The 20,285-nt window shown below is 43.5% G+C and overlaps 1 protein-coding gene across 15 annotated transcripts in view; it reads left to right on the top strand.

Moving 5' to 3' along the window:
• Positions 1 to 20,285, top strand: part of KCNMA1 (potassium calcium-activated channel subfamily M alpha 1) — a 950,458-nt gene that overhangs the window by 700,980 nt on the left and 229,193 nt on the right. For all 15 annotated transcript variants that reach the window (XM_038743623.1, XM_038743619.1, XM_038743612.1 and 12 more), the window contains exon 14: positions 14,451 to 14,606. In XM_038743623.1, the coding sequence (XP_038599551.1) occupies positions 14,451 to 14,606 (156 nt within the window). The remainder of the gene's footprint in view (positions 1 to 14,450; positions 14,607 to 20,285) is intronic.

Genomic DNA, 20,285 nt, shown 5'->3' with positions numbered 1-20,285 from the left:
AGTGTGACATGGGGGTGCACATTTTGGGGGATTAGGTAATTGGAAGAAAGGGATGTTTTAGCCTTTTCTCTTCTTCCTGTGATTTGATGATTTACAAAATACCATAGTCTTTCCTCCCAAGTGCAATATTCATCCAGTTATGAGGTCACGGAAACCCTAGGGAAACAGGTTTAGGGGAGGAACAGTAGCAAGTACTTCCTGTTTCCATTTGTGATTGAGCAAGTTCTCTTAGTAATGAAGCCTTTGGATCCCAGTCCACTCTGTACCTGGGTTCAGGTGTCCTATCTAACACAATAACTCCCTGCTGTAAGGATATTGAGAGAATTCCCTGTTCTTCAAGCCTCATTCCCCTTATTATAGGGAATCAGGAAACCAGGGAAGACTTCTTTGTGCCAATCACATCGATACCATCCCATTATTTCATAATTGCTGGCAAAGACTGACCCATTATGTGATATGGAGTCACACCAGTGACCATCACATCAAGCAAACCCTGCTGCCAGTGATGGGCCCATCGCTTGCGAATTGTTGTCCATCTCCTGCCAATAGCCAGCCCTCAGCAGGTGGCTGTGACTACCAGAGCTTCACTTTGCAAGGCAAATGGTTTTGAAGGGTGCCACTGCAGGTCTTATTCATTTGTCGATAGTTGAACAGTCAACCTCCACTCTACAGAACACACCATTGCCAATACTGATGACTCAAAACTCTAAATTCTCCAAAGTTCTTTCACTGATTGCTCAGTAGTTGAGATTTCTACCATGTTCCTTCCTGGAAGTTTGCATTTTCAAGACTAAAATATTTGATTAGTAGATTACAGAAAGAGAGAAGTAATAAACGGCAAATATTCCAAGAATTTTTTTAATGGTATTTGTTAAGTGCTTACTATGTGCCAAACATTCATTCATTCAATCATATTTATTGAGCACTTACTGTGTGCAGAGCACTGTACTAAATGCTTGGAAAATATAATTTAGCAATAAAGATAGAAAATCCCTGGCCACACCGGGATTACAGTCTACAGCGGGGGGAAATAGAGGTGAAAACAACTAAACAGGCATCAATATAAGTAAATAGAATTATAGATATAAAATATATATATATACAAGTGCTGTGGGGTGAGGGGGCGGGGAAGAGAAAAGGGAGCAAGTCAAGGCAATGCACGGAAGGGAGGGAGAGCTGAGGAAAATAGAGCTTAGTCTGGTAGGTGCTTAGAACAGTGCTCTGCACACAGTAAGTGCTCAATAAATTTGATTGAATGGAAGGCCCCTTGGAGGAGGTGTGCCTTCAGTAGGGCTTTGAAGGGGGATGAGTAATCATTTGGTGGATTTGAGGAGGGAGGGTATTCCAGGCCAGGGATAGGACGTGGGCCAGGGGTCGATGGTGGGCCAAGCAAGATTAGGGTGCAGTGAGAAGGCTAGCACCAGAGGAGTAGAGTGTGCAGGCTGGGATGTAGAAGGAGAGAAGGGAGGTGAGTTAAGATGGGGCAAGGTGATGGAGAGCTTTGAAACCAATAGTGAGGAGTTTTTATTTGATACAGAGGTTGATAGGCAGCCACTGGAGATTTTTGAGGAGTGGGGTGACATGCCCTGAACATTTCTGTAGAAAGATAATCTGGACAGCAGAGTGAAGTATAAATTGGGATGGGTAGGTTGGCAGGAGGTTTGGAAGTCAGAAAGGAGGCGTACACAGTAATCCAGTAAGGACAGGATGAGTGATTTTACTAATGTGGTAATGGTTTGGATGGAGAGGAAAGCGTGGATCTTGGTGATATTGTGAAGGTGAGACTGGCAGGCTTTGATGATGGATTGGATATATGGGGTGAATGAGAGAGTGGAGTCAATGATGACACCAAAGTTATGGGTTTATGAGACGAGAAGGATGGTTGTGCCGGTACAGTGACCAGAAAGTTTGGGAGAGGACAGGGTTTGGGAGGGGAAAATAAAGAGCTCTGAGCTCTGTCTTGGTTATGTTGCATTTGAGGTGGTGGGAGGACATCCAAGTAAAGATGTTCTGAAGGCAAGAGGAAATGCAAGCCTGGAGGGAGGGAGTGAGAACAGGGGAGGAGATATAAATTTGGATGTCAACCGCGTAGAGATGATAGTTGAAATTGTGTAAGTGAATGAGTTCTCCAAGGGAGAGAGTGTAGATGGAGAATAGAAGGGGACCAAGAACTGAACCTTGAGGAACCTCTACAGTTAGGGGATAATAATTATGGTATTTGTTAAGCACTTACTGTGTACCAAATACTGTTCTAAGCACTTGGGTAGATACAGGGTAATCAGGTTGTCCCAGGTGGGGCTTACAGTCTTAATCCCCATTTTACAGATGAGGTAACTGAGGCACAGAGAAGTTAAGTAGCTTGCCCAAAGTCACACAGTAGCCAAGTGGCAGAATTGGGATTAGAACTTGCATCCTCTGGCTCCCAAGCCCGTGCTCTATCTGGAAGAGGGAGGAGGTACCCGTCAAGGAGACTGAGAATGAATGGCCAGAGAGATAAGAGGAGAACCAGGAGAGGACGGAGTCAGTGAAGCCAAGGTTGGATAACATGTTGAGGAGAAGGGGATGGTCCACAGTGTTAAAGGGAGCTGAGAGTTCGAGGAGGATTAGGATGAAATATGAATTGTTGGATTTGGCAAGAAGAAGGTCATTGGTGACCTTTCAGAGGGTGGTTTCAATGGAGTGAAGGAGGCAGAAGCCAGATTGGAGGGAGTTCAGGAGAGAGTTGGAGGAGAGGAATTCAAAGCTGTGAGTGTAGACGACTTGCTCAAGAACTTTGGAAAGGAAGGATAAGAGAGAGATGGGGTGATAACTATGAGGGGGCTATGGGGTTAAGGGAGAGTTTTTTTAGGAAGGGGGAGACCTGGGCATGTTTGAAGGCAGTAGGGAAGAAACCATTGGAAAGTGAGTGGTTGATGATGGTAATTAAGGAGGAGAGGAGGGAAGGGGCAAGTGTTTTTATAAGGTGTGAGGGAATGGGGTCCAATGCGCAGGTGGAGGATGTGGCAATAGAGAGAAGGCAGGAGATCTCTGAAGATACTTCTGGGAAGGATGGGAAAGTTGAAAAGGAGGCTGAGAGGAGGGGGGTTAGTGGAAGGGGAGGGGTGACTGTGGGAGCTCAAACTTGATTGTGTTAATTTTATTAATGAAATAGATGACCAGATCTCTGAGGTAGAGGGATGGGGTTTTAGAGCGGACAGGGAACCTGAGGAAAGAACTTAAATGTCCTGAAAAACTGATGAGGGTGATGAGCAGGGGTGTCAATAAGGGAAGAGAAATGATGTTGGCAGGCAGAGGAGAGGGTAGAGTTAAGGTAAGAAAGGACAAACTTGAAGTGCAAACTTGAAGGTCAGCGTGATATTTATATTTCTGCCAGGAGCATTCAGCAGCTCGAGCATGACAGAGAAGGAGGCAGAGAGTGCAGGTGAACCAGGGCTGTGGGCTAGTGGTGCGAGATTGACAAAGGGATAGGGGAGCGAGTGAGTTGAGTTGAGTAGAGAGGGTGGTGTTGAGAGGATCTATTGGTCATCAAGAGTGGGTAGAATGGGTATGAAGGCTAGTTGGGTGTGATGCGCTGAGGTAGATGGATGGAGTCAAGAGAGTGGAGATCTCTGTGGGGGAATAGTACAGACTTCTAGACTGTGAGCCCACTGTTGGGTAGGGACCGTCTCTATATGTTGCCAACTTGTACTTCCCAAGCGCTTAGTACGATGCTCTGAACACTGTAAGCGTTCAATAAATAGGATTGAATGAATGAATGGAGAGGAGGAGTGTGGGAGAGGAGGCAAGTGAGAAGGTTGTGATCAGAGACAGGGATTTCAGAGTTGGTGAGGGTAGAGATTGTGCAGCGGTTAGAGATGATGAGATAGTGTGTGTGTCCAAATTGGTGGGTGGGGGAGGTGGGGTGGAACAAGAGGTCAGGGGAGTTGAGGAATGATAGAAGATGGGCAACAAAGGGTTCATTGGGTACAGCTATGTGGATATTGAAGTCTCCAAGAATCAAAGTGGGAATGGATAAAGAGAGAAGGAAGGTGAGAAAGGGGTCAAAATGGTTAAAGAAGTTGGAGGTGGGACCTGGGGGATGGTAGATGACAGCTACAAGAATCTGGAGTGGGAGGTAGAGGTGGATGATTTGGGCTACAAAGGAGGGGAAATAAAAGGAAGGGGGAGGAGTCTTCTAGACTGTGAGCCCACTGTTGGGTAGGGACTGTCTCTATATGTTGCCAACTTGTATTTCCCAAGCGCTTAGTACAGTGCTCTGCACAAAGTAAGCGCTCAATAAATATGATTGATTGATGGTGAGAAAGCGTCATTGGGACACGAGAAAGAAGCTGACACATTGTCCTTTCCCAGTGAGTCTGGGGGAGTAGAAGAATTCTTCACTGAAGAGAGAAACCCTTTTCTAAGAGCTGGGATAGGCACAAGTTAATAAGGTCAGACACAGTTCCCGTCCTGCAAGAGACTCTCAGTCTAAATAGGAGGGAGAACAGGTATCCCCATTTTACAGTTGAGGAAACTGAGCCACAGAGAAGTTTAGTGACTTGTCCAAAGTGATACAGCAAGCAGTTGGCAGAGCTCAGATTAGAACCCAGGTCCTTCTGAGTCCCAGGCCCATGCTCTCTCCATAAGGCCACTACTTTCATTTTCATTTATTTCTTCATGTATTTCAAAGGAGCTTTTTAAGGCTTTACTCTGCTTGTAAATTGAGTTTAGATTAAAAACTGCTTGGCATGTGGAGCTTCCTTCAGACGAGTGTTAAGAATTATGTTTTCAAGAAACTAAGCTGAATTTTAGCATCCTCAACAACCAAGCAATTCTACAAGGAGAATGTAGTCTGATGCAGCAGTTTTCATCTTGAAGTTTTACTTTAATTAATGGAAAGTTTTTAAGGGACGCTCCATTTTCCCATTGGTCATTCTTTTACCTAGCCTGCTTGGTTTTAGTCACAGCCACATTTACTTCAGTCCTTGATCTGGAGGTAGGCTCTGATTTCCATAATACCAAGAATACCATACCCCACTATGAAAGCTATAAAAATGGAAAAGTGGCTCGGTGCCTGCAAGTGTTTAGGAAGGAGGGGAAGAAATAGTACGGCCTAGTGGAAAGAGGAGAGGCAGGGCTGGAAATCACGACCTGGTTTCTAATCCCAGCTCTGCTACTTTCCTGCTATGTGACCTTGGGCAAGTCACTTAATATCTCTGTGCCTCAGTTTGCTCATAATTTTTTTTTGTATTTGTTAAGTGTTTACTATGTGTCAGGCACATACAGAGCACTGGGAAGATTCAAGGTAATCAAGTTGGGAATAATCCCTGCCCCACATGAGGCTCACAGTCTTAATCCCCATTTTACAGGTGGGGTAACTGAGGCATAAAGAAGTGAAGTATCTGTAAAATGGGGATTAAAAAACTGTTTTCCTTTCCTCAATCTGTGAGTCCCACTTGAGACAGAGTCTATATATGACCTGATTATCTTGTATTATTATTGTTATTATTAACACAATTATTAGTAGTAGTAATCATAGTAATAATTGTGGTATTACATGCTTACTATGTGCCTCCATCTACCTCAGTACTTAGTACTGCACTTGGCATATAGTGAATGTTTAAGAAATGAATTACTATTATTGCTATTGTTTGGGCTCCTACACTACTTATTCTTCAGCATATGGCACATAGAGGGAATACCATAATCTCCAAGAGGGAAATGAGAAAGCTAGCTCTGATACCTTTTGAAGAATTTCACTGTCCTCCAAACTCCAGTAAATCTAGTCAAGAGGCTTAAATAGCTAGTGAAACCCTTAGGAGCATCATATTCCAATGGGAAGGACAACAATATGTGCAAGTGTGACCTGGATTATGGGTCTGTTGTGGCTAATAGGCCATTACAATATAATGATAATATTTATTAATCATAATTATCATGGTATTTGTTAAGCACTTATTATGGTCCAGGCACTGTACTAAGAGCAGATGTGGATACAAGCAAATCAAGTTGGACACGGTCCCTGTCCTACGTAGGGCTCATAGTCTCAATCCCCATTTTACAGATGAAGTAACTGAGGCCCAGAGAAGTGAAGTGACTTGTCCATTGTTACACAGCAGACAAGTGGCAAAGCAGGAATTAGAACCCATGACCTTCTGATCCCAGATCTATGCTCTGTTCACTATGCCATGCTTGCGATGTGCCCAGCACTGTTCTAAGCACTGGGATAGGTACAAGGTAATCAGATCAGACATAGTTCCTGTCCCACGGGGGGCTCATAGTCTAAAAGGGAGGGAGAATGGGTATTTTGTACATATTTATTACTCTATTTATTTATTTATTTATTTTACTTGTACATTTCTATCCTATTTTATTTTGTTGGTATGTTTGGTTCTGTTCTCTGTCTCCCCCTTTTAGACTGTGAGCCCACTGTTGGGTAGGGACTGTCTCTATGTGTTGCCAATTTGTACTTCCCAAGCGCTTAGTACAGTGCTCTGCACATAGTAAGCGCTCAATAAATACGATTGATTGATTGATTTTATCCCCATTTGAAAGGTGAGAAATCTGAATCTTAGAGAAGTTTGGATTTGGATTTGGATTTGGATTCAGAGGTCAGGGGTTCAAATCCGAGCCCTGCCACTGTTCAGCTGTGTGACTTTGGGCAAGTCACTTAACGACTCTGTGCCTCAGTTCCCTCATCTTTACGTAAAATGGGGATTAAGACTGTGAGCCCCCCGTGGGACAACCTGATCATCTTGTAACCTCACCAGTGCTTAGAACAGTGCTTTGCACATAGTAAGCACTTAATAAATGCTATCATCATTATTATTATTATTATTATGACATTAAGTGACTTACCCAAGAACATGCGACAGGCAAGCCGCAGAGCAGCAGTTAGAACCCACACTCTTTCCATTAGGCCACATTCACGGTGCTCAGCTCAGGGTAGCTCATTGCGTTTGGCCAAAGACCAGAAAACAGACACCCCAAGCCCATCATCCAATGCTTTGCTCTGGTCCTTGGGACAGTAGTAACAGGATAGGAAGCTCTGCAGCAGCAAATAAAGTGGAACTAGCTTTTCAGAGATAAGGGCCACTAAAAAACTGGTATTTGTTAAGTGCTCACTATTTGCCAGGCATAGTACTAAGTGCTGGGATAGATGCACATTAATCAGGTTGGATCCAGTCCCTTTCTCACATGGGGCTCACAGTCCTAATCCCCATTTTACATATGAGGTAACAGGCACAGATAAGTGAAGTGACTTGCCCAAGGTCACACAGCAGACAAGTGATGGAGTCGGGATGAGAGCCCAGGTCCTTCTTACTTCCAGGTCTGTGCTGTATGTACTAGGCCATGCTGCTTCTTTGAACTGCAAGTAAACGGCTGAACTGCTACTAAACTATCGAACTGCTGGGGTCTGAAACCAAGAACAAGGCAGGTGATCTGAGGTGCTTTCTACACCAGTTTTGAAAAAGTGCTACACTACCCACTGAGTCTTATGGCTAATGCAGATCGTGTTCCTGAGAGTGGTCACCCCCATCGGTTAGTTTTGGCCGCTGCTGCTTTATGAATCAATCAGTCATATTTATTGAGAATTCACTGTGTGAGAATACTGTACGAAGCACTTGGGATAGCACTATATAGCTGAGTTAGTAGACATGATCCCTGTCCACAGTGAGTTTACAGAGTAGAGGGGATGGTGAGTGGAAAGTTTGCATTTGGCCTAGCTGTATCAAAGAGTACAGTAGGCTGAATACTACGCAGGACATAATTAAATTAATCATGTTCAATTTTTTTTATGGTATTTGTTAAGCACTTACTATGTGCCAAGCACTGCTCTAAGCACTGGGGTAGATACAAGGTAATCAAGTTGTCCCACATGGGGCTTGTAGTCTTTATCCCCATTTTACAGATGAGGTTACTGAGGCACAGAGAAGTTAAGTGACATGCCCAAAGTCACACAGCTGACAAGTGGCGGAGTCGGGACTAGAACCCATGACCTCTGACTTCCAAGCCTGGGCTCTTTCCACTACGCCATTGTTTCCCAATGTACTTAGAGAAGCAGCATGGCTCAATGGAAAGATCATGGACGTCGGAGTCAGCGGTCATGGGTTCAAATCTCCGTTCTGCCAATTGTCAGCTGTGTGACTTCGGGCAAATCACTTAACTTCTCTGTGCCTCAGTTACCTCATCTGTAAAATGGGGATTAAGATTGTGAGCCCCACGTAGGGCAACCTGATTACCTTGTATCCTCCCCAGTGCTTAGAACAGTGCTTTGCACATAGTAAGCGCTTAACAAATACCATCATTATTATTACTATTATTATTACTTATCATTCCAGGGGTGGCAGGACTTGGTGACTTAGAGCTAATGAATAATTAGCCTATGAACAGCCATGTCTTCCAAAAGGAAGTTTGTTCTTAACTAGAGAGAAGCACAGCTACAATGCTATGTGCAAGAAACTTCCCCTCTTTAGGAGAAGCAGCATAGCCTAGTGGATAAAGCATGACCCTGAGAGTCAGAAGGACCTGGGTTCTAAATTCCTGCTCCTCCACTTGTCTGCTGTGTGACCTTGGACAAGTCACTTTACTTCTCTGTGCCTCACTTACCTCATCTGTAAAATGGGGATTAAGACTGTGAGACCAACCCAGTTACCTTGTATCTACCCCAGTGCTTAGTACAGAGCCTGACACATAGTAAGCACTTAACAAACACCACAACTATTACAATTATTATCATTATTATTATTACACGCTTTTTGTGTTCTCTGCATTAGAGGAGTTGTCCGAGACCCCAAAGCTCTTCATCTGGACCTTCCACCAGCTCAAACCTTCATTTAAATGAAAGCAAAAAGGAGCCAGAAACAAAGGAAGAATTGAAGTTTTCAGGGCAAAACATCTATCTGTTTTGTTTTCATGCTACTCCCTCTGCAACCTCTTGTCAGGGACTGGAGACAGTATCCCTGCCAGCAGAGAGAGCAAAGGCAACCCGAGGAATGAAACAAACTTGAACTTCATGTGTAATGACATGTAAAATATGTCTAAATAAAGAACTCAAACCAGATGGCAGATGGAGGCTCTGCGGGTCTGGGCTGGAAGCAAGCAATCTGACTGAGTGTACAGGTTGGGTCATTTCAGCTGACACAAAGCAGAAGACACACTCTTAAGAAAGAAACCTTCCCGGTAGCACCTGAACTATCTGTTGTCTTGAGTTTGAAGTTTTTTCCTCTCTGGTCGCTGTAGATTGCTCACTATCTACATGACCCTCACTATTTTCCATATGCGTGTTTCTCCACCCTTCCCACAAGCGGTGAAGAGAAATAGACATTTTCCAACCCAACTTCAAACCCAAAGCAGAGACGTCAAGTAGTTGGGTCACATTGAGGTTTATTGTTAGATTTCAGAGCGACAGGCAGGGAACTGTACTCAGTCTCCAAACTGGGCATGATGGGATACAAACTGTGAACCATCAAATGGAGAGTTCTTTGAGGCTGGGGCACATGTCATGCCCAGAATGATTTGCTGTGGATCTTTTTCCTCTCCAAAATGATTCTGTGGGGATGAAATGAGATTCTTAACGTGAAGTGCTTGGGCAAGATAAAAGCACTATACAAATTCATGCTTTGGTTATTATTAATATGATCATTATTATTGTGATGGTTACCCTCCATCCAATAATAATAATTGTGGTATTTGTTAAGCACTAACGGGGATCACATCTACCAACTCTATTATACTGTACTTTCCCGATAGCACAGTTCTCTGCACACAGTAAGTGCTCAATAAGTATCATTGATTGATTGATTGGGTATCAATCAATTAATCATATTTATTGCACGCTTACTATGTGTGGAGCACTGTACTAAACACTAGAGAGACAACAGTATAACAGAGTTCGTAGACAAGTTCCCTGCCCGCAACGAGCTTAAAGTCTAGACGGGGAGACAGACATTAATCTAAATAAATGAATTATGGATAAGTATGTAAGTGCTGTGGGATTTAGGGAGGGGTGAATAAAATGTGCAAGGGTGACACAGAAGTGAGTGGGAGAAAAAGAAATGAGGGCTGGATCAGGGAAGACTCCTTGTAGGAGATGTGTTTTTAATAAGATTTTAAATGTGGGGAGTGATCACCAGTCAGGTATGAAGAGTGCGGGCATTTCAGGCGAAGAGCAGGATATGGGTGAGACGTCAGTGGCAAGATAGATGAGACTGAGGTAAAGTGAGTGGATTGGCATTAGAGGAGCAAAGTGTGCAGGCTGGATTGGAGTAGGTTGTAGTAGCTTAGGTTTGAGGTGGAGGTGCATAGGCAACCACTAGAGATTCTTGTGGAGTAGGGAAACATGGACTGAATGGTTTTTGTAGAAAAATGATCTAGGCAGCAGAGTGAAGCAGAAGCAGTGTGGCGTAGTGGAAAGAGCACGGGCTTGGGAGTCAGAGGTTGTGTGTTCTAATCCTGCCTCTGTGACTTGTCAGCTGGGTGACTTTGGGCAAGTCACTAAACTAACAGAGCCTCAGTTACCTCATCTGTAAAATGGGGATTAAGACTGTGAGCCCCACCTGGGACAACCTGATAACCTTGTATTTCCCCCAGTGCTTAGAACAGTGCTTGGCACATAGAAAGTGTTTAACATTTCCCATCATTATGATTATTATTATTATTAATTATGAAGTGGAGAGAGACAGGAGGCAGGGAGGTCAGCAAGGAGGCTGATGCAGTAATCAATGTGGGATTGGATGAATGCTTGGATTAACATGGCAACAGTTTGGATGGAGAGGAAAGGGCAGATTTTAGCTTTGTTGTAAAGGGTGAACTGACAGGATTTGGTAACATATTGAATATATGGGTTGAAGAGAGAGATGAGTCAAAGATAATGCCAAGGTTACAGTACTGGGGTAAATACAAATAATCAAGTGGGCTCTAGTCCCTGTCCCACTTGGGGCTTTCAGTTAACAGGGATGAAAAACAAATGTTTGAACTTCATTTGACAGATGAGGGAATTGAGATAGAGAAGTGGGTGACTTGCCTCAGATTAAGCTGCAAGGTAAAGGACGAGCCAGAATTAGAGCACAGGTTCTCTGATTCCCAGTCCTGGGCTCATTCCATTATGTCACTCTAGTTCTCAATTTCCTACCAGATTCTTCACTCACAGGGTTGATTTCCTGTATAAGGCAGCCTAAAATGCTCTTAGCACAGGAGCATGCATGCCTATCAACAAGGCTGAAAAAGATGAGCTGAGCTTTCCCCAATCCACCGACTATGAAAATGCAACCCAAGTTATCACTTTTTGAGGCTGTGTTGGGCTACCAGGACTATGACAGATGGGCAGGAAGTTTGTCTGCTAATTCTGTTGTACTGTATTCTCCCAAGCACGTAGCACAGTGCTCTGCACATAGAAAATGCTCAATTGACACTATTGCTTGATTGATATGGACTTGACTCGTGCATTATGAAAATGGAGTCAATCTTCCTTGAAAACAGAAAGTCCATCACCTTAAAAGCATTCAGTCAGCCTACTCACTCCTATCTTTCCTAGTACATTCCAATCTGAACAATTTGCTTTTCTAAAGCCAACCTACTCACTGTACCTCAATCTCACCCATCTCCACCACCAACCCCTTGTCCCTGTCCTCTCTCTGGCCTGGAACTCCCTCCCCCTTAATATCTAACAGACCTCTACTCTCCCTGCTTTCAAAGCCCTACTAAAATTCCATTTCCTCCCTCAAGAGGCCTTTCCCGACAAATCCTTCATTTTCCCTACTCACTCTCCCTTCTGCATTACCTAGGCACTTGGATTTGTAGCCTCTGAGCACTTGATATTCACCCTGCCCTCTCATCTGTCTTGTCCCGTAGACTATAAGCTCCCTGTTGGCAGGAAACATCTCCACCAACTCTATTGTGTTGTCTCAAGCATTTAATACAGTGCTCTCAGCAAATTCTACTGAGTGATTGATTGAAAACACTCAATCAGTAGACTTTACTGAGGGCACTGTACTAAATACTTGAGAGATTGATTGAAAACACACTGGATTCATTTAATACATACCAGGACCAGGTTGGGTGGAGCTAGAAATTGAGAACAGAGGCCTCCTCTCTCTGGGACTCTACTTCACTATGTGATAATGCTCTGGCCTTTGTGAATCAAATGCTGAGCAGGATTTCTCACCTGGCACTTCATTTTGTGCTCTGCATACAGTAAGCCTCAATAAATACAATTGAATCAATTTTGACATTTTGATTCTCTGTGCCTTTGATCATCCAAGTGTTGTGATGATAGATGATATTTATTGTGTTTTCTGTGTCAGGACTGTAGGGACTGTAAGGAGATCAGGTATATTAGCTTCCTTTTGTAGATGAGAAAGCAGAGACCCAATGAGGTTAAATGATTAGCCCAAGTTCATACAGTAGGCCAGTGGCAGAGCTGGGGTTGGAACCTGGGTCTCAATTCCCAATCCCATGTTCTTTCCACTATACTAAGCTGAAGCACCCTGAACAATATCTCTGTTTAACTTCTGAGTACGGCCACCCTCTCCATCTGTGGGCTTCCAGGATCCAGGTTTAGAGGAGGGACTCTCTTCACTTCCAGGGAGGTAGCCTTCCCATTTATTTTACTGGAACGCAGGAGAACTAATACAGAGCTTGACTGGCAGGGCTGCAGATTACCATACTGTGTATCTTGGCTGAAGGAAGATGAATGCCCAGGAATTGAACCACCCAGCACTGTACAATATTGTGGAACCCCTTCTCCTCCTCCACCCTCTCCCTGGGGCTCCCCGCCCTAGGCCTTTGCTGCCAGCTGAAACGACTTACTGCTGCTGTGCATTGGTCTCCAGCGTAGCGGAAGGTCATGGCCCAGACTGGGCCAACAGATGGCCGGAAAGCTCAGGGCCGAGGAGGAGCTGGGGCCGCTGCCTCCCAAACTCATGCCCCAGGCCCAGGAAGAGAGGAAAGAGCATCTAAGGAAGTCTCCCACAACAGGAATGGATAAGGACCAAAGTCACACCCAGCTCCCGGCAATCACTGTCCATGACCCTGGCCTCTGACAGGACCACATTTTGCCTGCCCAATCCCAAATCAGTGCAGGAATTGGGAGGGGGAAACCATGATTAATGCCCCCCCCACCCCCACACACACATGCACTGCCCCAATCAGTGTGAGACCCTGGACTCCAACTCTTAACAATAATAATAATAATGCTGTATTTGTTAAGCGCTTACTATGTGCCAAGCACTGTTCTAAGTGCTGGGGGGGATACAAGGGGATAAGGCTGTCCCACGTGGGGCTCATAGTCTTCATCCCCATTTTCCAGATGAGGTAGCTGAAGCCCAGAGAAGTCAAGGACTTGACCAAGGTCACACCTCAGACAAGTAGCAGAGCCAGGATTAGAACCCATGACCTCTGACTCTCAAGCCCGTGCTCTTGCCACTGAGCCATGCTGCTCAGTATTAAGGCAACTCCCTTAATCTGGCCCAACCCAGAAGGACGTAGGCCTAGCGGATAGAGCCCGGGCCTGGTAGTCTGAAGGCCATGGGTTCGAATCCCAACTCTATCACGTCTGCTGTGTGACCCTGGGCTAGTCACTTCACTTCTCTGTGCCCCAGTTACCTCATCTGTAAAGTAATACTGTAAGACCCATGTGGAACAGGACTGTGTCCAACCTGTTTTGCTTTTATCCATCCCAGCACTCAGTACATTCATTCATTCATTCGATCGTATTTATTGAGCACTTACTGTGTGCAGAGCACTGTATTAAGCACTTGGGAAGTATAATTTGGCAGCGTATAGAGACGGTTCCTACACAACAGTGGGCTCGCAGTCTAGAAGGGGGAGACAGAGAACAAAACATATTAAGAGAATAAAATAAATAGAATAAATATGTACAAGTAAAATAAATAAATAGAGTAATAAATACGTACAAACATATATTCATATATAAAGGTGATTTGGGGAAGGGAAGGAGGTAAGGTGGCGGGGATGGAGAGGGGGAGGAGGGGGGGAGGGAGGAGGGGGCTCAGTCTGGGAAGGCCTCCTGGAGGAGATGAGCTCTCAGTAGGGCTTTGAAGGGAGGAAGAGAGCTAGCTTGGCGGATGTGCAGAGGGAGGGCATTCCAGGCCAGGGGGATGACGTGGGCCGGGGGTTGACGGTGGGACAGGCGAGAACGAGACACAGTGAGTAGATTAGCGGCAGAAGAGCGGAGGGTGCAGGCTGGGCTGGAGAAGGACAGAAGGGAGGCGAGTGCCTTGCCCACAGTAAACACTAAACTAATACCACAGTTAAAATAATGATGGTATTTGTTAAACACTTACTATGTACCAAGCACTGTTCTAAGCACTGAACACATCATTCCACGAACGGCAGGGAATGCAACATTGGATATGAGGGTTTCGACGTCCAATCTGTCTTCGGTCTAGGCCATGTTTCCTGAAAGAGTTAAAAAGCGGGGCTCTTTACTTCTCTGTCTGTTTCCTCAGGCCCATCTGCTCAATATCCCAAGCTGGAATTGGAAAGAAGGAGATGACGCGATCTGCCTCGCCGAACTGAAGCTGGGATTCATCGCCCAGAGCTGCCTGGCGCAGGGCCTCTCCACCATGCTCGCCAACCTCTTCTCCATGAGGTCATTCATAAAGGTAACGTCTCATCTTATTAGAGTGCATTAGCTCGCGATTCAATTTGTCGTGGGGTTGAGTAGAGAGCAAGGCTTAAACTCAAAACAGATAGACGTGCATTAACCACTTTGGTCAGGAAGAAATTCCTCGTTACGGATTTGGGCAGAAAGCCAGATTCTTTCAAAATTATGTTTTTATTTTTATTTGGCACATCCATGGCCATTAAATGATTGTTCAAAGCACAGCCCTCTCTTTTTTTTAGATAAACCACATGTTTATCTATCAACAAAGCCTCTGCTGTTAAAACAAAAATATGATTTATATGCATTCCATATGGCCCCGAAGCGCCTAAAGAAAAGAATTATCATTTTGCTCTTTTACATCAAGTGGCTGGTGGACCTCTCACTGTGCAAATAAATAGAGACCATGTGTTTGAGCCGAAGCCCAAACCCCAACAACATAATTCATTTATTTATTTCTTCACAATCAAAGAACCCGACAGGGCTTACATGCAATGGTTATTTGGACATATAGTATCGTGATGCTCCCCTCCTTCAGGCTGAGAACCCCGTCTGTCCCAGCCACTGCCCATCACCACCAGTCAGTCCTGACTCTTCTCACTGAAAGACTTGGCTGCGGGACCACCCATTCTACCTGGGGGGAAGAAAGACACACCACACACACTCGGACACACTCACACTCCAACATGCACACACAGAACCCAGATCGTTTACCCCTTAACAGGGACAACCGAAATCACGGAGCCAGTTTTGGACTTCTGAGAGTGTTGCACATGCCTAGAGAGCATAAACTGACAAGTGGGATGGCCAACATAGACCCACTTGGAAACCGAAAGAAATGAGTCTACTTCAAGCACAGTTAACAGTGTTTGACCTCTGTCTGCTGAAGAGACTGAGAATACCAGTATATAATATGTAACCCTTTTTCGGCCAAGTGTTGGTGGAAATCCAGGGACACAATGGCTTGGTAAACTTCACTGTGCAATTATCCTTGAGAGGCTCAGGCAAGCTCCATTCCTCAACCCATCTCCCATAGATGTAGCCCAGACCAGTCTACATGGGGACTAAACTGCTAGGATTTTCTTGGAATCTCAATGGGCTGGGCCAAGCCACCCCTTGTGGACTCCCTCCTCTAGTGAGCTGCATACAGTGGATTTGCAAGTGGGATCTAAATGGTGTGGGATGTGAGAATGAGAAGGGGAAAAGCTTTCCCTTCTTCACTGATGCCAGATTCAGAACCAGAAGCAGCGTGGCTCTGTGGAAAGAGCACGGGATTTGGAGTCAGAGGTCATGGGTTCGAATTCCAGCTCCACTAACTGTCAGTTGTGAGACTTTGGCAAGTCACTTAACTTCTCTGTGCCTCAGTTCCCTCATCTGTAAAATGGGCATTAAGACTGTGAGCTCCCCGTGGTCACTGTGTAACCTCCCCAGCACTTACAACAGTGCTTTGCACATAGTAAGCGCTTAATGAAATGCCATCATTATTATTAGTGAGAAGAAGGAGTCAGCTGTGAGCTGGTGGGTCCAGCCCACTCATGCTTGCCCTTATATTGACCAAATATTGTAAATCCTTTACATTCTCCTCCTCTTCGGTCAGTTGAGTGGTGGTAAATTTATCTCTTAAAGTTTATCTCTGGTAGGATCTGGCAGCTGTTGTCGGAACTTTTTTTTGTGGTTGAGATTCACTTAGGAAGTTCTGAATTAGTTTGGAAAAGTTGCTGATGAGACTCTACTTATATGGCGGGAATGCATAGGTGAACAGCCCCCACCCCACCTTTCCATGTTAGTTTATAAGAAGTAAGAGTTTATAAGTTTATAAGAAGTAAGAGAAGTAAGAGTATTAGCCCTGGTGAATGAGTCTTATAGGAGATTAATTCTGTAAGGTCCTTTTCCAAATGGGAAGCAGTGTGACCTTGCGAAAGGGTCAAAGACCCAAGAATCAGAGGAGCTGGGTCCTAATCCCATTTCTGCCACCTACCTGATGTGTGACTTTGGGCAGGTCATTTAACTTCTCTGTGCCTTGAACATACAGTATCGTGATGCTCCCCTCCTGCCTGACTGATGCTGATATATATAAAAATATATATTTTTTTCATCTGTGAAATGGTAACTCAATAACTGTTCTCCCTTCTAGTTAGGTTATGTGCCTGATGAGGGACAGCCACTATATCCAACCTGATTATCTTGCATCTAACCCAGTACAATGCTTAGCACAATGTAGGGCCTCAATAAATACCGTGATTTTTACTATCATTATTATTAGTAGTAGTAGTAGTATCAGTATTAGTATTATCATTATTTATGTATCAGTAACATTACTGACCCAGTAGTCTTGTTTGTACCTCTTTAGTTAAGAGCAGTCAGGAGACTCATGCTTCCTTTATTCCAGTACATGATATTCCATCCTGTAGGGCTGGGGTTTCACACTAAGATTCCTTCTCTTGCTTACTTTGAGGGGACAGACTTTGGATAAGATTGTAGAGTCAGTGGGAAAGCATTTCCCTTCCAGGGACACATTTCCAGCAGTCAGTCAATCGATTCCCATGTTCCTTTATCCCAATATCCAGGTCTTTCCTTCATATTTGGGGCTGGTTTCTCATCTCAGTTACTAAGCACTCCCAATTCAGTTCTTAGACATTAACCTGTAGACTATAAGCTCCTCCTCTATAATGTAAGCTTCTTGTAGGCAGGGAACATGTCTACCAAATCCATCTCTCCTAAGCCCTTAGTACAGTGCTCTGCACACATTAATGAGTGAGTGAGTGAGTGAATGAGTGTCTCACTGTTCCCTTCTTCCTGTTCTCATTTTCAGGAACGTAGAAATATTTGTAAATATATATTCTTTTTAAAAAAGGAAAAGTAGAATGTAAAGGCTTTCTAGCTTGTGTGCACTTCCAAATCCCAGCTCAGAGGGTTCCCTTTAAGTCACAACATGCATAACAGTAATGAGTCCTGTGTCCTGGATTTGGTACCTTCTGTCCCAGTTGATCACAAAGACTTCCATGTTATTTTGGGGAAAATTGCTAAATGGATTCCTGTTTACAGAAATTGTTTCACTCACTACTGACTCACAACCCCTCTGGCAGAGAACCCATCAGTCCTTCAACATAGCCAGGCAGCCATTTAGAAGAGAAAGTGAGGAATTCTTTATCCACTAGAGATCATTACTATTATTTAGCATTGGAGTGCAGGTTGTACTTTAAATCCCGCTGGGCAGGAACTTATTTGTTTTTCAGTCGCTGAAAGGACTTTGTAGTTCAATAAATGTTAAAAAAACAAAAGGAAAAGGCAACAGTGACAATAATCACAGGGGAAGACAAAGTTGCTGCCTACTAGACTTAAATTATAAATCAGAGCAACAAGACAAACCTGAAGAAGGCAGGCAAGTTTCACTATTTAGTGGAAGTTGGGAAGGAAGTTATTCACCCTGGTTCTTGGTTAAGATCAGTTCATCGAAGCTGTCAACTCGACTTTCTAATGGTTCAGCTACACAGGATGCTCTGACACAATTATTAATCAATCAATGGTATATATTGAACATTTAATGTGTGCAGAGCACTAATACAGGTGCCTGGGAAAGTAGGGTCTAGAGAATTATTAAATTAATAAATGCCAAGGGATTGTTTTAACCATCTTCAGTCTATTAAATTGTGTAGGAGCATGCCAAGTGACCTAGAACACAATAGAGGCTGAGAACTAGACTGGGCTGATTGGTTCTGCCAGATAAGATGGCTTTCTCAATGATGGGTAACAGACCTCTATGCAGATCCACACTTAGATTTCTATTAATATTGTTTGGACCATTAATTCTGATAGTTTAGCTTACCCCATTGGTGCCTTCCTGTTCCAAATAGTCCTGCACAATAGAAAATGTTTGTCAGTGAATAGTGGGATATTGGTTCATTGAGTGATTTAAGAAATTGCCCCCTCAGCATTGCCACCTCTGTGTTTTAGTTGACAGGGCCCTCCTGCTAAATTACACTGTTTTGATAAAACATAAGAAAGGGGAACTGGTTAGCTTTGGTTTAAACCAATTCCCACTGGCTGTATTGTTGCCAGAGATGCCTGTCAATTCTTTGTTTAAACATACTTAGAGAGCAAAATAAACACCCATGAATTGGCGTGAATTTGCTGAAATCTAACGTCACATTCAGTTCATTGCAATCGTGAACAGCTCTTTCCATCCTCTTCCTCATCCTCTTCCTTAAGTCCTTTTGGATTTTTGCTCCTGAAAAAAGCATTGCCAAGTGAAGGAGAAAAATCCTTTCATGGAATTTAGCCTTTGCTACCTCTCCATCTTAAAGGAAACCTGCCGTCCTCCATAGGTGTATGGCGATTACAATTCATAGATTCTTCCAAAAGCGGGGAAGAAATTCATAAACCAGGAATAGGAGTTGCTTTCCCTGGAGGTCTTTTTAATCTCTAGTACATTGAATTGCAGAGCTCTCAGACTTTTACAAACACTCAAGGAAAGCATCAATTAACGAAAAAGCCCAGAGAACATGTTGAGATTGCCAGAAAATGTTAATGAAATTTCTGTATAAAAATATTAAAACTTTCACCCCCATTTTCTCCCTCTCAACATAATTAGAAAGTCACTTTATGTGTCCTAAACGTTTGGCCAATCAAAGAGAAAAGTACATGATTGATGGTGACAAGGAACACATTTAACTTATTATACCTTACTTTGCAGCAAAATGATTTGTGTAAACTGTCTGCCCAGCATTAAAGGTAAAACAAACTTGGAAACCCCAAAATGTTATATTTGAGTCTAATATTTTCCTTTTGGTTTTATGGCTGTAATCACATATGGAATCTTTTATTTTGCTATTGGCACTGAAAGGAACAAAAGGAAGGGCCATGGAGAAACGTTACATAATGTGCAGTGGGAACATAAAGAGCATGTGCTTGCTGAAAAAGAAGAAATCAGAATTACACAATAAAGGTTTTAATACATAAACTAGAAAAGTAGCAGCAAATTTATTTTTCTATCTTGCAGGAAAATATAATCTAATTGGAATAAGGGCCCTGTCTTCATGAACTGGTTCCAGGTCAAAATCAAAAAAAGGCTTGTCTAAGATTCTCTCTCTCTCCACTTTTGTGAGTCTCTCTCAAACTAATATCCAGTTATTCATAGCCAGTATTCTATTAAAAACCAACATATTTGTATCAAACTCTAGAGTAAGTGAATTTTGTTTACTCAGCATGGCGATTTTAGGTCAAGATTTGAAAACTTTCTATAAATTACTAGACATGAAGCCTCTACAATTCCTATTCAAATTAGGTGAGCCTCTCTCTTCTGATATTGCAATTGAGAAACAGCAAGAGGCAATGTTTCCATGTCAGATATCTGGCACTAGAAATAATGGAGCCTATCAATCAATGACATTCACCGAGCACTCCTTATGTGCATAGCATTATACAATACAAAAGAGATAGTAGATATGATCCCTGCCTTCAACGAGTAAACAGTCTAGTTGTTCTGCTCTCACCTTCCTCCCGTCCCCCTGGCCAATGGCTCCACAGAGCTCTTTAATCCATCTCAAAATACAAACTGAAGCTTATTTGGATCTCAGGGAGGGAGAAAAAAACAGTTCTCTACTATTCAGAAGATTAATTTCAACTTTAATTGTATCATTACACCAATTCATACCCTTCCAGGTTTACTAAGTCTTAACTA

Source organism: Tachyglossus aculeatus, chromosome 3 (genome assembly GCF_015852505.1).
Source record: "Tachyglossus aculeatus isolate mTacAcu1 chromosome 3, mTacAcu1.pri, whole genome shotgun sequence".
In the NCBI taxonomy this organism is placed as follows: domain Eukaryota; kingdom Metazoa; phylum Chordata; class Mammalia; order Monotremata; family Tachyglossidae; genus Tachyglossus; species Tachyglossus aculeatus.
The sequence above is the reverse complement of the archived record's forward strand: the minus strand, read 5'-3'. Positions and strand labels throughout refer to the sequence as shown.